Genomic DNA, 17,972 nt, shown 5'->3' with positions numbered 1-17,972 from the left:
AAGGAAATGAAAGATAAAAGAAACGTTGTTGTAACAAGTATAGTGGGGTCCTCGCGAGCATGGCAGTAATTTAATATTTTTTTACAACATTAAATCTCAATGAAAATTCATTTCAGGTTACAACACATTTTACAAATGAACATGGGAATGGTATAACCAGTTCTTTCATTATTATTTCAATCATGTCAAAAATAATGTACAACAATTAGCAGGTATACCTATGGACTTTAAATGGTTTAGAATAATCACCATGATACTGTTACTGGTCATGTTGCCAGTCTTTTGCTCAATCACAAATGGCGGGGGTTGTCTTTATAACGGCTAACACGACCATGAGGCATCACAGAACACAACACATTTTGATAGACTTAAACGTTAAAGCGTACAGTGAGAAGCACTTTTAACAATTGAGCATCACATCGACAGTAGCTAGAACTGATTTTAGGCTCTTTGCTCAGCAAAATTATTTTCTTTCAATGCTATCTTACAGCTAATCTTTCTAAAGTTGTTGTAATGGGAAATAGACAGGACCTGCCTTAAAATATGAGTTCAAAACATCTGTTTTGAGACATTTTTGTTTTATACTGTAGTTCACCGTATAGTTTCTCCGTTCTGGCTGAAGAAGAATTATTAAAAATGTTTAGAACAGACAGACTTCGATGGTGCAGGGCTATTGTGTGTACTGTAAAGCACCCGAGGCGATCAGAAGCAATCCTCAGTGAACATTCACTGGAACCAGAAGGAGAAGGCTGACATGCCAGGAGACCACTAGAAAGGTGTGTCTATCTGGCTGCCCTTTACAGCAGGTGGCACTACACCATAGCTCCTCTCCTGCCACTTCAGCCACAGCATGTGGACCTCTTTCTGGACCTGCCAAATACACAGACAGAAAAATGTTGTAGTCAACCTTATGCTTCTGATTAAGATGATGCTTTCTACAATTCATATGCCCCATTGCTCCAATTGTTGTGTGATTTGTTTTGGTTTTTTAAGTCTAATTTGATATGAAATCCAACAATTAAAAACAATATGTGAAAACGTTGGGACTGCTGTCTTGGTAAAGGTTAGATGGAAAACTTACAAGTCATTGTTAAATTCAAATCTCAGCTGCTTGTTGAAAGTAATCGTGCTGTACATTACTCCCCGTAAAACTAACGAGTGTCATTACATGAAGGGTTCCCTTTGGAATTTGGACTTAGTTTTGTGACCTTCAGACCCAGATTATCAGTTTCCTACTGCGTATTTTGTAGCTAAGCTAACAGAGTGCTAACTGTTAACTTACTTTTACAGGCCATGAGTGTGTTATCAATCTTCTCATTTGAAAGGAAAATTACAAAACTATTGCATAAAATTGAATTTGTTTGAATTAAATATGAAGGTTGATATGAAGGCTTACATGATTATATATATTCAGGTCTTACCTGATGTTATGAGGAATAGAGTAGTAGCAAATTCATTTTTGCATTTTAAGCTGTGAAAACGCTAAAGCTGTAATTTACTGGCAAATGGTTTGGGTAGACAGGTTCACTACACAACAGAGAGCAGTTACATTTCCATTAGATTTGTGTAATTGCTTCAGTGAATGCTTCGAAGTGGTGTGGCTTGTACTCACCTCTTGATTAAGAAAGCAATAGAGAACTGCGACAAGAAGCCCCTGGAAGAGAGAGAGTGTTATTTATTAACACTTAGGATCAGTCCGCAGACTTAAAGGTTGCTTATGTAGAGATGTGCTAAATGTCAGACCTAAAAATGAGCTGATAGGCTGAAGAATGAGTCGTAAAACCAGGGAGGGACAGTTTAGAATATTTAGCTCACACCGTCTGCAATATAACAATTAGTAATATACTGCTTTCTTTTTCACACTTTAATGGGTTTACCAATTTATTTGAATTCTCCATATGAAGGAGAATATGAAAAAATACAAACTATAGGAAGTTTGGCAACTAACCCAGCCTGTGCCACACAAGACAGGAAGTGTCTGTTAAGGAAGGCACAATGTTCCAGAATTCACTTTGATTCCGAACAACGGATTACCGCTAAGCCCTTTTCCAGTAATTAAAAAGTTTTTACAAATTAATCCTTGTAAAACGTTGGCACTACTAAAGAACGTTACTGAATATATTTGGGAATTAATCTGCTATTCATATTAAAAAGCCAGTGATAATGTTTATAGCCCTATAAGCTTTGTCATTGTAATTCAGTTTTGTACCAAGACTTTAGTTCGTCTCAAGTTAATCACCTTGATGATCTAGTGACTTTTGATCTAGAGACATCATCAGACACAAACTCCACGTTGTCCTCTGGTTTATCTGCAAACATTTCCATCAGCCGCATCAGCATTCCTGTAAAACTCTAATCTACCAATGTAAGCGTGACAGCATTTTAAAATATGATAATGGACACGGTAGCCATTAAACCTGCCAAACATCACCATGTCACAATGGGTGGGTGCATGCTTAAGTTAGCAATTAACCCAAAGACTTGTTGTGTCTAAGTACAGCCTCACAGAGATGCTAGCATGGCTGTAGAATCTTAATTTTGTTCACTAAAACTGTCTGGGGTACAAGACAATTTGAAGGTGAAGCTTATTCAACACATTTCAGACTTTTCACTTTAAAATATGATTTCTGATTGGAGTTTTAATGAAAGTGCCGGAAGCAAAACAAGACCAAGTGAATTCTAAATTCTAAGCATGAAGTTCTACTGCCATGTTCACTGATGAAGGTTTCTGTCAAAATACAGGGGTCCTATGAAATTACATTCTAGAAATGGGTTGCAGCTTGTGCACGTGTTTAATTGCACATGTTAAATATAGACGTATGCCGTGTTTTACTTGTGTGTACCTGGAAGGATCCCATGCAGAGCTCGATGCAGAGGCGCAGGTTGACATTAAAGTAGTCAGGCAGAAAATTGAAGAACATGTAGTGAGTACCAAACAAAGGGATGAGGAGGAGCGTGGACTTGGTCAGGCGTCTGTAGAATAAAAAGAAGAAGGTTAAGTGTGAGAAGGGAGTCCATTGAATGCATCTTTTTTCCCAGAGTGCTTCTTTGGATAGCATCATGCATGACCACACACAGACCCCAATCAGGAAGATACTTGGGTGATGCATCAGCTTGCATATAACTTTTGTTGATGATGAAGAAATCAGCAGGTGCACGATTCAAAGTGAGATTATTAAAATGTGAGTGCAGTGGTAATGTTTTTTTTTTACATGTACATATTAATCCAGCTGGTGTAATTAAGTCAAGCATCACTTAACTTACCCCTGGCATGTCTGTATTTAGATCGGGATGAGCATGATGCCTCTGAACACTTTCAGCCAATTAGCAAGCCTATTTCAATTAGAAAGTCTGATAAATCTCTTGAGGAGAGGAGGGTAGACGTGGCCAGACTGACTAAATTTGAGGTAGACACTGAATGAATTCAACATTGCTGCCCACTTTGGTGTATCACAGTTTTCACACTACTCCCATCTTCCCCTACATCAAAGTGTCTCTTTATTAGCGTAATTAAGTATCAAAGAGACTCAGACAGTCTTTGTAAATGTGTTTGTAAGTCTGTAAAAGCTCAATAGCGAGGGACAAACTGTAAATGCAAACAGGCAAATCTTCAAAATGCGGGACAAGATGAAAGCTGAATTGGATAAAAGCAGATCTAAAACCAGGAGAATGATCCCGTGTTCTTCTTCAGGTTTCTCAGTAATCAAAACGCTGAAAACGTAGATGCTGTATTAAAGTAAGTTCAGACCCCCAGCGTGTCTGCAGCTTAATGATTACCTGTACTGAGACGAATTATTGAACTGGATCAGCCGAGGATTGAGCTTTTGTATCAGGATTCTGATGATGTTCATGAAGAGCATGAAATTGACCTGTTGATAGAAGAAATGAGAAATCAAGGACACAATTGTTATGCTTTGTGTTTGAAATACTTGACAGGCAAATTTCACTTAAAATATTGTTTTAATGTCACGGTGCAATATAATATATACACAAGTGTGTAATTGACCGAGACAGTTTTTGGAACGCCGTTCCCCTGTGCATAAAATAAGATTTTCACATTTTCTCACAAAAAACCTAAAAAGAAAGTCAATAAATACCAATCAGTAATCTGCTTGGTGTTTTATTAAAATCCATCTGTTTGTTACAGTACTTTGCTGTAAATATAAATAAAAGTATCTTTTCATGCAGCCTATGGTTACATCACGATGTGAGCATTTACCGCAATCGACACAACAATGGGTCCCTTAATGATCCACCAATAGGGCGAGTCCTCGTTGATGTCCCAACATCTGCACATGAAGACATTTTTTAAAAGTGTATCTTGGTAAGTCTGAAAACAATTTCAAAGGTCTGTTGATAAGTGAGTTTAACTGAGTAGAAAAAGTAACAAGCACCAATTAGTAAAAAAAGGCTTTAAAAAAACAATCACATCTAATGTTGAATAAAAAGTAAATTGTGTATTATAGAAAATCCTATTTTGTAAATGTGTTTAAAGCACTCTGTAACCGCTACTGTCGAAGACCTTACTGTCCTTTTAATGCAAAGTGTTGCTCATTAAGTCTATGTGTACTTTGGATGTGATAAATAAATGTGCTTGTAGACTGAGGTGGACGTTCAAACAAACTCTGTGTCCTCAAAGTACACCCTGGATCCAATCCATAGAACAATGAAGATTGCAGGTACACCTGTAGAGGCACAGAAAAAGACAAAAACAATGGCATTGAGACACAAACAATACACTAGAGGGATCATGACCCAAGACATAACCTTACTGTGAAGAACTTTTGATTTAATTTTCATCTAAATATCCATTAATCACTTTCAAAACGAATTAACAAAATCAAAAAAGAAACCTGGAACGTGAAACGTGTAAAAGGAAATAGTTTCCTTTATGAAAAGTTCTGCGTCGCCACAAGCTCGAACAATGGGCTGGAAACAGCAAATGACACATAGTAAGTTTTTGTGCTCTTCGAGACAAATAGCAGCCTCGGAAGAATCTAATTATCGGGATAGCAATAAGAAAGCTTATTTCTTTCTGAAATGAAAAGTGCAGAAACTAATTATGCACAAAATGCACTGGCTGCGTAGACAAAATAAACTTTACCAACACAAATCAGCTGGGACTCAGGGGTATGCAAAACTTTCAGGCACTCTGCATTGATAAATGTCAACCTGTCTGATTTAAGCTTGTCAGTACTTTTTACGTGACTCTTTTTCTTTCTATAATTTTGTCCTGTTACTTACCTTGAGCTAACATGCATTTGATCTGGATTAACAATATCAATGATTTAGTCTTTTAAATCACCACATTTTTTCCCTAAAGCATCTTTTACTTTCCAAATTTAAAGTGGAAGAGTTGTTTTTTTGAAATAGTCTGTATCATATAATGAACAATTTCATACAATACTATATTTTTAATGTGGTATATTTTATAATTGAATCAAACTCTGAATCTAATCAATACAAATGTAAAGGGAGCTGCATGCCAAAGTCTCTCACCCCATCCCAGCAGACTGAAGCCCCAGAGGCATCGACGGCTGTGATAGAAGGACGAAAGCAGCAGAGAATTGAGGTAAAGCGCCTCCACCAGTAGCCAGAAAAAATTAGCCATTACACAGTAGTGACAGAAGACCACAGAGGCCTTACAGGCAAACTGCACAGAAAGAAAACGAAGCAAAGAAGGACAGAGAGTGAATTTGAATTAAGGGATTGAAATAAGGGAGGAGATTGACAGTCAATATGCGAGAGAGAAAACTGCCCAGAGGAGTTCTTCTTCCCACAACCTCTTGTCTTAAATATCATTAACTTACTGTGGATAGGGTGCAGTGGTTGGTGTCGTCACTTGAAAACAGAGTAGCATCCTTTATGAACACGGCCACAGCTTTCAAGATAAATGTGATGAAGAGCTGGATGTGAATGAAGTTCCTGGCACAGCGGAGCCTCCTATTGAAGAGACAGGTAAGATAAAAAAAAGGTAAGAAATATACTCCAGGGCATGTTTGTAATGTTAAATGAAAAAAAACATCTAATCAGCCAGAGAGCCAAAATAAGATCCACATTTTAAAACACATTGTTACAAATTAATAGACATCATGGCAATAATCTCAGACTCCATGGATTTTGACTGGTTAGTAAATACAGTATGATATTAATTTAGACTACCTCCCCCCCTAAATAAAAAAAAATAAAAGGGAACCTAAACCAGTTAGTAACAAAACAACACCATCATTTGTAGGAATTATTTCAAAGACAAACAGAGTAGAGTCATTCATCTGTAAAGCTGCTGGACAGAGAAAGAACCAAACCATTCATTAGGGGATAGTGTAATTTTGAACTCTCCTGCTCCTCTCTGTTCAGTGAACCAAAGAGCTGGGTGGGCAGCTGTGAGCAGACCCTTGACATTGTGTCATTCAGTTGCTAAGTGGACTAAAGGGACCATCAGGTCAACTTCAAACAGGGACGACACCCATAAAGGTAAATGTTACAGCTGAGAGGTAGAGAATGGAGCAGCACGTAATGGAAATAGTAACATCTTATCCTTAACATCATAATGGTTTCTTTTCGGTTTTTCTTTTTGGTTTCCTGATAAGAAGCTTTACATTGTTTTTATATAACAGCATTACTCTCCTTCCTTCAAATAAAAGTAAAGTGTTTTGGGAAATATGAATACTTTGTCTAAATGTCGTGAGATCCAGTATTCTTTACCTACTGATGACAATAAAATGGAGAAGATTTTACAAATACCAAACTATTCCTTTGACAAATTCCCCTTGATATCAATTTAAATCCGGCAAAGCTACAAACATGTATTCCATGTGATGCTTTTAAATAAAATAATAAAAAAAATACAGCTCAGGACTGAGACGATTATCCTTCCTTGTAAGAGTTACAATTCTTAAAGATTTAATCCTTTTTATCATTATACAACAAGTATAGTGCCATGGTAACATTTTATTTATTTACATCCATTTAAGAATTGTGATTGCTAATGTTGGTTCTCTGTTTCGCATGACTGAGTTTTCTTAAATAAAGTTGGTACTGTTAAAAATGGAATCAAAGTTTTTTTTTTACAAACGTAATCTATTTTAATGTAATCTACATACCTTAAGAGCAACAGGATCATCACAGCAACAGTGAGCACTAATAGAGAGATGCTGTAACCGACGGTGTATATCAGCTTCACTGTGGCATAGTATGACTGCTCGGCCTGAAATCATGACATAGAAAGAAGAGTTTGTTAAAAAGAGTGACGGATCCCAAATGCTGAAGCTTTAACATTAAAATGAGTCCAAATAACAGAGAAGCTTCAGATAAGTCTGTACCATGATGAATTCAATATGACTGGATACAAAATAATACTGGATTGACAAATACTGTATATATAAATATAAATTAAAAAGTAACAATTGGATCTTTGGAATGTCACTTACAGACTTTCCACCCTGGCTTCAAGAAGTATTATTAGAAGTATTTTATTAACTCAAGACAGAAGAAGCTTCTTACAGCACATAACGTAGGCTAGTTCTCTCAACATAATCCTCCAAAAACGATATTCAGAACATTTAAGCTCCATTCTCTCTGTGAAACATGATGATGTCTGCTATACCTGATGAGTTTTGGATGAGGCACATTAATGCTTGAAAATATTTGAGTTTCTATACTCCTTAAAGGCATCAGGCCAGTGAACATACTCATGTGTGAGTATACTCACATCTCAACAACTCAAACAAAAACAAAGGTAGGTAAAGTAGTTTCACTTTATTACAGTATACCAGACTCAGACTGCACATGAATTCGGACCACTTGAACATCTTGTAGCATGTATCCTGTCCGACCTCTTTGTTAAGCTTCAGCTCCCTCACCTCGGGGATGTCAGCATCCACACTGCAGGCGATGTGATACGGCAGGAAAGGTCTGGACCAACCCTCAGTGGTGCAGTTACGGCTCACCGAACCTGAAGCAGAGGTAAGGAGATTGAAAAGTCAACCAAGCCATAATAATGAATTCTTCAGATCAGAGTTTCTACGTTGTCAAGAGACAAAGATAAAACATGTTTGAGAGTGTTTGTGGTCACATGCTCGTGACTTGGCTCTTGGGACGGTAGTGTTGGACAGCTGCGGTTGTTTGGTGGTAAGGATTTCCATCGAGGAGAAATTCTAATAGTTATGATCATTTCCAGACACCCGTAGCACCATGAGAAGATAGAGCTTCTAACCTTTCCAGTGAAATATCACAAAAAAATTATTTAAAAAAATACAAATTAGTTTTCATCAGATAAAAAAAGTTCCAACTACAAACTAACCCACAATAAAAAAAAAAAAATTAAAAAAACAACACAGACAAAACAAAACAATGGACTAGGCAGTGAAAAATACAGCAAAGCTTCAGCTTCAACATAGCATATGACAAAGGATGTCACACCTGGATATCACTAAGCAGGGACTACAATCAAGAAGTGGAAGAATTAAGAAGACCAGGCCCCAGATATTTTCACATTATCACTAATCCCCATGAGTGTGGCTACAGAGCCTTTCAAGATGGGGCGGCAGTAGCTCAGTCTGTAGGGACTTGGGGGTCACCAGCTTAAGTCCCGGTGCGGACCAAAGTACAGAAGTTGTTCTGGTAGCTGGAGAGGTGCCAGTATTCCCAAAGTGCCCTTGAGCAAGGTACTGAAGGCATCGGCAGCCGATGGGGGTTCGGTGCTGCCTGTGTAGCAGCCCGACTCTGACATCTCTCTACTAATGCTTGTCCACAGGTCCTGTTTGTGTGTATTTCAGGCATATGTGGGTTGAGAAGCATGTCTTAATAACAGAGTGTAAAGCAGAATTTCCCTCAGGGATTAATAAAGTATTTCAGAATCAAAAGATGTATTCCTGACATTAGTTCCCTAACCCCCCTAGAAAAACAGTGAGCGCTAGTAGCCTTCAATTCCTTTAGAGTTATTCCCTTAGCCTCTAACAGACCAAATATGAGAATCTGCTGCACAGTATTGTGGTAGTGTAACAGAAGTTTCAGAGCAACCAAACAAGGCAATCGATGTATCTGGTTAAATCTTTAAACCATACATTTTACAGTACCAGCTAAAGATAAGCTGCCAGGAAGGGACAATCTTTGGACTCAACCAAAAAGCATGACCCCCTAGAGTATCCTTTGCTATATTGCATCTGTCATAAAACATTTCAGAAACACTAGCATACCTTTTGTTCATCTTTTCTTTAGATTAGTGTAATCTAACTTTAAACTGAAAAACTGCAGCCTAGTGTTAACTGAGCCTTGGTGGATCCTTTCCATTCCCTCCGTCCACACCACCTCAGGCCACTCCTCACCAAGATCAGCCTCCCAGGCATCAGACGATACAGGATTCATATTAAAATACAATAACACTCATTTTGAGATGAGATGTTCAGAATCACAGTGTTGCATAAAAAGAGTCGTCATTGGGAAAGCGTTCAAAATATTTCAAATGATTCTTAACTAAATTTCTGACTTGTAAATAACTTAAAAAAGGACTTGCAGAAAGGAGTATGTTTCTTTTAGTTTTATAAAAGATGCAAAATGATCATTTATAAACAGGTCTGCAATTGTTATAAGTATTTCACCCAGCCAGTGAATAAAGGCTTGGATTTGGATGGAACAAAATGATGATTGAAACAAATAGAATATATAGAAAAATCATGTGCTTGACAACCTTTTTCATTTGTTTCAGTATTTTAACTGAGTTATGTAACACAAAGATGTCTTTTATTTAGAAGTGGAGGGCTGAAAGTGAACTGTTTCTCTCTGCTTGAGACACAAATTGCAACCATCACTTGGGTGTAGGCCAGTTATGGAACACACTTGTTTTTGGGTCCTTTTGCACCTTATAGAAAAAGCTAAAGTGCCAGCTCTTTCATGAATAACTACGACCTTAATGATGATCACGATGGTTTTGATATTTTTTATGATGATGATGATGATGATGATGATGATGATGATGATGATGATGATGGTAATGACGTTGGTTTTACAGTTTTAGACTCTCTGTCTGTGTTAGACTGTTACATATCCTCACATAAAAACAATAGTACTAGTTCTTTGTTCTTCTGTTACATACTTCACAGTCGGCATTCATAAAAGCTGCTAGTTCACTTGTTAAAATAAAACTAAATTGATTTCAGACTCCTGTGACCAGAACTCTCTTATGCAGAAAACAATCAAACTGTTGAGTGACATGAAGAACGATTTAAAAAAAAAACAAAAAAAAAACATGGTTCATTGCCTTATCACTATACTGAATCCCCTTTTCACCATACAATCTTTAAGTCACCTGTGTTGTTTTTGAAGAGGGAGAAGACTGCAGGACAAGCTCTGTGGACTGTTTCCCCAAACACTGCAAGAGGCCAGCACACGACTGCATCCCAGAATGGCCGACAGCCTTTTCAGAAGAGGTTTAGGAGAAAACAGGTTTCAAAAAGTGTTTGACAGGTGAAGTTTATCAGAACAACAATTCACACATTTATAACTGGTGCACACCATTGCCTTAAAAGCATAGAACATATACCCATATATCAAGCGCAATACCCTAGTTGTACGTCTCTGTAAATTCTATACAGACAAGAATACTGTAGGTGATGAACAGAGAAGTATGTCACCAAGCAAAAACATATATCATGGGATAGATTACAAACATAAATCTTTATATCGTCATTATTTTCTATGCATTATAGTTATAAATCACACAATGAGTTTTTATTCTGCAGGGGAAACAATCAAGAACATGTTCATAAAAATGGTGATTCACCTTTAGGCATTAATGATGGCCAGGTTCTTGTTTATAATGGGAACATTTGCAGTGTTTATTTCAAAACTGTGCTGGAATTTATATTCGCTACAACAGCAGGGTAATTTTATAATGAATGAACACACCCTCCATGCTTCTGTTGCCCTGCTCGACGATGTACTGAAGGCAGTTCTGCTCCTCTCTTTCCAGCTGAAATATTAACTCACACTCAGGGTGCAGGCTGGACAAAGCCTAGAGGTAGGATAGGAGACAGGGAAGAAGAAAACAAGGAGGGGACGCTCTTTTAATACAGAGACATTCAAGTAAACCATAAAGGGCATTCACGTGAAAAAGGCACGTCATAAAAACATTACATCAGTGTCATGCCTTTAGCAGGAAATGCTTCCCCAATTATACATAAACTTTTGTCAAAACACATCCATCCCAACTACGTAATAACACAAAGAGGGAACTATAATATTTTTTTAATTACTTTAAAATGCCTAAAAGGACAAAGAAAGTCTGAGCTCTATTCCCTCCACTTATTGTCAAGATCAGTCTGTTTATCTGTCACTTTGTTTTTATTATTATTATTAAAACAATATAAGTGTATTTGAATTTGATTGACATTGATCTCAAATTAGTCACGTTTTCTGAGACATGTTATGAATGTAGTTTGGAGGGTAACATGGCTTAGGATGAAGGAACAAAAAGACGATAGAACTGTCATGACATGACTCTGGGGTAATTATCTTTTTGGCTCTACCTCCAAACTGTGATTGAACTGTGATAATGAGCCTGTTGCTTCTTCTGAACAGTGAACAGTTGGCATGTAAAAAAAAAAAGGTTATATGCTCATATTAACCTGCTTAATGTAAATGCACAAACATTCACATTCATGTGGTCTATAAGAGCCAATAGGCTGGATGTTGTTCTTGACCATTTGAAGTGAAGACATTTGATTGTCCCATCACTAAAGTTTTTAAAGCACAGTGTGGATTCAAATAGAGTGTGTTTGGCAGACTGGGAAATGTCCACTGCTGGTGACAACAAGGTTTTGAGGTCAAAAAGACGATCACTGCTGTTTTATTGTCTGCTGTTCAACTCTCCAGTATGCATAACGTTGTCAGTTTTAATCCATATTTGTAAAATGTCAAACTTTTCAACTGGAACCAAACCCCACAAAAGCAAATCATCATCATGCTGCCAGTTGCCAAAACAAAATGTCAAGAGGTACATGCACATATTAAAATTAGAATCTCAAGAGTAAAAAAAAAATCTTAGTGAGTGTAAAAGTCATATATTAAGTTCTAAATAAAGTCATATTTTACACAGAAAAAAACTATGATTTCAGATTATTTTAAAGATGTTTGAATTTGTTCAATTTACTGAGCAGATTGATGGTGTTGATTGAATGTTTAGATGGGTTCAATTTCTATGGTTTACATTAAACTGTAATTTTGTTTTATCACAAGCTGTGCGGGCGGCCGTGGATCAGTGCAGAGAGTCGGTTGTCTCTCAACCGGAAGCGGGTTCGATCCCCAGCTCCTGCAGCCACACGTCCGATGTGTCCTTGGGAAAGACACTTTGCTCCCGCTGCCTTGTCAGCAGTGTACACATTTGTATGAATGGATTAGTTAACACTGATACCCACTTTACATAGCAGCCTTTGCCATCAGTGTGTGAATGGATGTGACCTGCGATGTTAAAGCGCTTTGATCAGTCTGAAGACAGAGCTACATCCATTCAACCAAAGACCTTAAAGCATCAGGATGTTCTTCTGATAGCTTTGACTAGCTCATACAAAAAATTTTTGCAAACAACTTGAATGATAAACTGTTAATGTTGTAATGGCAATGTAATCACTGCCTGGATTAGGCAACGTTCTTTTTTTAAAATTTTATTAAGGTAATTTTCCATTTGCTTTATATAGAACAACTGTTTATCTTATTTATTCAGGAAAGTAAAGCATGAGGTTTATACACACACATGATAGGAAGTATCCGTTATTCTAATGACTGTAGCGCCAGGTTAATCATTACACTATAATGATGCTGTTTATTCATTGTGGTGCAGCGTTTGCTATGGAAAAGAAAAATTTCACACTTCTTACAAAACAAGTCTCTGCAACAGCCTTCAAGACATGATTGTCTAATTACAGTGACTTAATGGGAGGGAAAGGCACAATGAGTGTTCATTTGGGTGTTAAAAGAAGAGATGGGCACATTAAGATATACAAGACAAAAGTACTTATATTGAGAACAAAGAGGGACTTATATGCAGACATGTGATCACAATATTCCTCCATTGAATAGCAATAGAACATGTCATTTTTTCCTTTGCAGAATAAACTTTAAGTGTCTCCTTTGGTTTTTCAACACATACATATTTAGTGATACAACGAGAGCAACAAACACAGTTTAAATACAGCCACATTTGTTATTGATAAGCATGTTACACAGACTGCTGTCCTTGATTCAGCTTACATGTAAAGCCTGGAGGTAAAACAAGTGTAACACAACTGAATGGAGAAAAAAGCTTATTGGAAGCTAATTTCCCCTGAGACCACAAACACTCCCTTTGGAGGACTCTGGCTTACCCTCCTCACCAGCTTTCTGAAAGCCATCATAAAGTATACTCGAGTTATGTGTAATAAACACTTCCATTAAAAAGGTCCATGAGTTTCTCTGAGGGAGAGGGGGGACAGCAACAACTGCGTTACTACACCTGGAGCCATTACATGAAATTGCGTAGCCGAGTACGACTTGCATCGGCGTAGCTTTTATATAATCATAATGTTGTGCACAGATCTGAACTGAGGAAGCTCTTGGAATGTTGTTTGAAACTGTAAATCAACCCTGCTGGTCAGTTCAGGGTCGACTTTCAGGGTCTGTGAAAAGTAAAGTCAGAGTCACTTTGGAAACTGAGATTGTATTACAAATAGTACAGAGACATTTTTATATGTAAAAGAAAAGTATATTAATGGTTTCCTTTACTTAAAAAAAATGGGAATACAGTTATTGATTTGAACATTCATTTCTTTAAGGGCATATACAGACGTCCTTTTTGCAGTTGACAAAGGGAAACTTGGGTGAAATTGGTTTGGACCCAAACTCTTAATTTCTCTTTTCTCAAACACATTTGCTCACCTCAGATCATTCTCCTCAATTTAACAATGATAGAAGGGCCTGTGTTAGTGGATACAAATCAACCACTGTAGACTTACAGAATTAAAAGACAACAGAACAGCATCTTTCAAGTTGTCAATGGACAGAAAATAAGTTTCCCCCTTTTTTCTAAAAGGAATTAAAAATTATTTTATCAGCTGACAGCAACATTTCTCCTTCTGTCAATGAGAAGCATGAGTACATTTCTGCCTGTCAAATGATGCACTGATCATAATTGAATGGGATGTTTTAAATGTTTACATCAATTGCTGCTCTTCCTGTTGAAAGAACAGCAAGGTATGCACAGGTAATGTATTTATTTAACTCCTAACTCCAAGTCTATTTCAGATATTCCCAAATTGTTGTATGTGTTTGTATAAGGCATGATGTGTACGCAGATATAGCAATATGGTAGATTGAACTCAAGAGTTTCAGAATTTATATTCAAATCAGAAAGCTGTATGCACAAAGCACTCAAGAATAAAAGCCTCAGATAAATGGCTCAAGGTGTGTCGGATAATCACGGACACTGTGAAGACATTTTATCCTATATGTGAATGTTACGCAGTTGAGAGGAAGTGAGCAAAGCCCTTGGTGGCAGAGGGGGGCGAGGAACCAAGTGAGAGACAAGACTGGGTGGTTATTATCACAGAGGGAGCATGATGTGTTCATTTATTTTAACTGCACAAGGAGGATAAAGGAAGACACCGCTGCATTTAAGAGTAAGATAACCGAGCAGTAGAAAATAACAAGGGGGCTCCATGAGGTGAGTCTGGATACACTGAGCCCTGAAAACAAATGCAAAGCCAAGCCCCCCTGTCACACTGACAGGCTCGTGCGCAGCTTCCTGTAAAAAGGCTCTCTGAGAGGTAAAGCCCATTATCCACTAACTACCTGAAAGGGGGCCATTGGATCGGGCTCACTTTGCAGATGTTGCCGTCTATTTTCAACAGCAAATGAGATCACTTTTTCGTTTTGCTGCACTGTATAAATATATGAAACATGTTCAGTCAGTCGGAAATAGAGCACATATACTCACAGCCTCTGAAGTTCAGAGATAGATAGAATATGAATTATGTATGTAAAGCCATTTTTCATTTTTTAATGAGAGTAAAGAAGAATGATACAGTTTAATATATGTATGCTGAATATGAAGATGGTAAGTTTAACCAAGTGTACTAACATTGAGGACAGAATAAGAGTTTTTTTGTCTCTGTGTGAAGCTGACACCTGCCGATACATCTACTGGATGTAACCTAACACTAGCTTCAGATTCATTTTGAAGACATGACACTGGTATCTAACTCACAGCTGAAAAAAAACAAAAAACAAAAGATCTGTCTCATTTTAAACTTTTAGATTGGATTGAATATTCAAATCATCATTTTTTTGTTTGTTTTTTACTTTTGAGGTGGACAAAGTGGTCATTTTCATTTAATTGTTAATCTGGATTTAGAAGTCCAAAAAGTAAGCACCTGGATCAGGTTGATCATATCTAATGTTCTTAAAAAACTGAGACAAAAGTAAATTGGATTACTTGATCCTGGATATAAAAAAAAGTGGATTTCCAATTTTGATTCAACCTTTTGAAAAAAACATCAGAGGGACTCCCCTTGGTTTACGTCAGGTTTATGGCATTAGATTTAGGTGCATTTAAAGTCATTTGGCTCATATTTTTGTCATGCTGCCAAAAGGAAGACCAGCTTTTTTTCTATGTGCTGCCTAAAGTGCAGGATGTCAATAAATCATACAATTCAAAGGATGACCTCCTCTGTTATATTAGATCACTGTTAGAGACTGTTTTTTTTAATGTGGGAGTGTTTGTTTGTGTGTATTTATGGAGCACAGAGTTCATTTTAATTCTCTGCTGTCCTTTGCAGTGAAAGAAAAAAGAAGAGCACAGTGATGAGTGTCTCTGATTTTGCCACGCTGAATATCACACCACCTGTGTGTGTGCTTCTCATATTTCTATTCCATTATGGAAATTAGCGAGGTGGCAATGTAATAATAATCTCATAGAGCTATGTGTGCGTGTCGCTGTGTGTGAATGCCCATGCATGTGTGTGGTTTGTTGCCTCTCTTGTTTCTTCACAGTTGATTAGCCACAACAAATTGGTGGTGCTGTCAGTGACCAAAAGTAAATCAGTCATTTTCACTTTCCTGAGTCACTTTGCTTTGAAATATAATCAATTGAATAATAAACAGACAGACAGACAGACAGACAGACAGACAGACAGACAGAACATACTTTCATCTCACCTGCTTTACATTGCCTACTTGTATCAAGTAAAACTTGTATCATGAATATTGGATACATGGAGCTGGACCAATGGAAAATCACATCACATATGATTTAAATACATGCCATAGCCTATACAAATAACATTCGCTTAAACCCAGCCTAAACAAACACATTACCCCTCATGTTATATGCACTCATACACAGAGGGGACTCTTTATAATGCAACATATTATTGTTATGGGTTACTACACTCAGGAAATAATATGATAAAGAAATGTCTTAGGAACCAAACATCTGCTCATCAGATGCCTGTAGACAGGTGCAAAGCTTGCACTGATTTGTCTTTATAAGAGCTTATTGAATAACACAAATCATCATTATATTTAAAAAATAAAAAAAGAAGAAATAAATAAAGATAATTGCATCAACTTACGGTGTTTCAAATGGAAATACATTTGAATTTATAATGGAAATGATTATAAATAATTTAGGTGTTTTACTTTATCACATTAGTAGTTTTCGCAGTAGCTGAGTTTTTTATTCTATAAAATCCTGGTAGTTTCCTCCAAAGGGAGGCCTCAAGTTTTCTACGTTGCAAATATAATCTTTTTAATGTAATTTTTTCAACTCACCATTGAAGCCAAAGACAGAGTGAGAAACATCCCACTGACGAGCGGACAGGTCATGTTGTCGGTTCGGTTTCTTTCGTTCCTTCACCACACTCCTACACCGGGAAGCTGAGCCCAAATATACAACCTGTCAAACTAACAGAAATTAAAACAATTCACTTCCGGTCAACATTTTCAGACTAAAACTCATGTTGGTGATTTTGTTGTTCTGCTCGTTAAAAATATCTCCTCGCCGATTGTCAAAGGTCTGCTCGAATACCTCCGATTCCATCATCAGTGATTACACTTCAATGACCATCGCCCATTGGTTTACACGACTTGAAAATGAGACGCCTATCTGTTATTTTGAAGGTACACGTCCGTCACCAGTCTGGTTGGCAAATTTAACATCAGGGTCTGAGCGGCTGTCTGCGCACTTAATGCCATTCATAGAAGAGATTCTCCAAAAAAAACAGCCCTCGGGATAAACCGGTATTCATGTACTTATTTGTTCATGCAGTAACTCTAAATTTTGTTGAAAATTGTTTTTAATTAGTCAAGAAAACTGCGAAAAAATAAAAGAAGATTAAGAAGAATTGAAAATCCTTCAATTTGAATTAAAAGAACCTGGCTATGTTAGAACTATCTGGCTTCAAGTGACAACTCCGTCTATCTTTCCAATATTTTCTTTAACATTTTCTTTGGTATATAACCATCTTAGTGCCATTTTTTATTCCCTTCAACAAAGCAGTTGCAGAATGATGTCCTGTCAATCAAACTAAAGAACAATTAGTCTTATTATTTTGGCACTGATTATTTACCCAGCAGGTTCTCACATGTAAAATCACAAACAATCAAGTTAATTCGCCGAGTATTATCCTGACAGGCTGTCTTAACCATCTTAACCCCTGACTTCTGATAATGTCACTCAAAACAGAAGAGAATACAAGAGACATGAGTATGGTGTTATAAACTAAATCTGTTTTTTGGGATTGTGTTGACATATTTCTCTTTTCAGAGGACCCTCTTCATCCCCTCTGATGTGAATAGGTGGTGTGTATGGCAGGAAACATACTTGTTTGTGTGCTGATGCGTTTCTTTATCTCAGAGTTGCCGAATGAAAGAGACGTCACACAGAGATAATGTGTCAGTCTTGTTGCTGAGGTTCCACGCTGTCAAACACTCAACCAGACACG

At 37.2% G+C, this 17,972-nt stretch overlaps 1 protein-coding gene across 1 annotated transcript; it reads right to left on the bottom strand.

The window, feature by feature from the left end:
• Window positions 1-43: 43 nt before the first annotated feature.
• On the bottom strand, window positions 44-17,969 carry ghrhrl (growth hormone releasing hormone receptor, like). Its single transcript, XM_061033217.1, has 14 exons — window positions 17,852-17,969; window positions 16,801-16,905; window positions 10,906-11,011; window positions 10,307-10,414; window positions 7,863-7,954; window positions 7,104-7,207; window positions 5,811-5,943; window positions 5,500-5,653; window positions 4,625-4,685; window positions 4,220-4,289; window positions 3,778-3,869; window positions 2,844-2,973; window positions 1,613-1,654; window positions 44-870 (listed from the first exon to the last, which is right to left on the bottom strand). The coding sequence occupies exons 2-14, from the start codon at window positions 16,852-16,854 to the stop codon at window positions 769-771; spliced, it is 1,248 nt and encodes a 415-aa protein (XP_060889200.1). The 5' UTR covers window positions 16,855-16,905; window positions 17,852-17,969; the 3' UTR covers window positions 44-768.
• Window positions 17,970-17,972: the final 3 nt, after the last annotated feature.

This window comes from Labrus mixtus, chromosome 3, assembly GCF_963584025.1.
Source record: "Labrus mixtus chromosome 3, fLabMix1.1, whole genome shotgun sequence".
In the NCBI taxonomy this organism is placed as follows: domain Eukaryota; kingdom Metazoa; phylum Chordata; class Actinopteri; order Labriformes; family Labridae; genus Labrus; species Labrus mixtus.
Note: the sequence above shows the minus strand (reverse complement) of the source record. Positions and strands in the feature narration are given on the sequence as shown.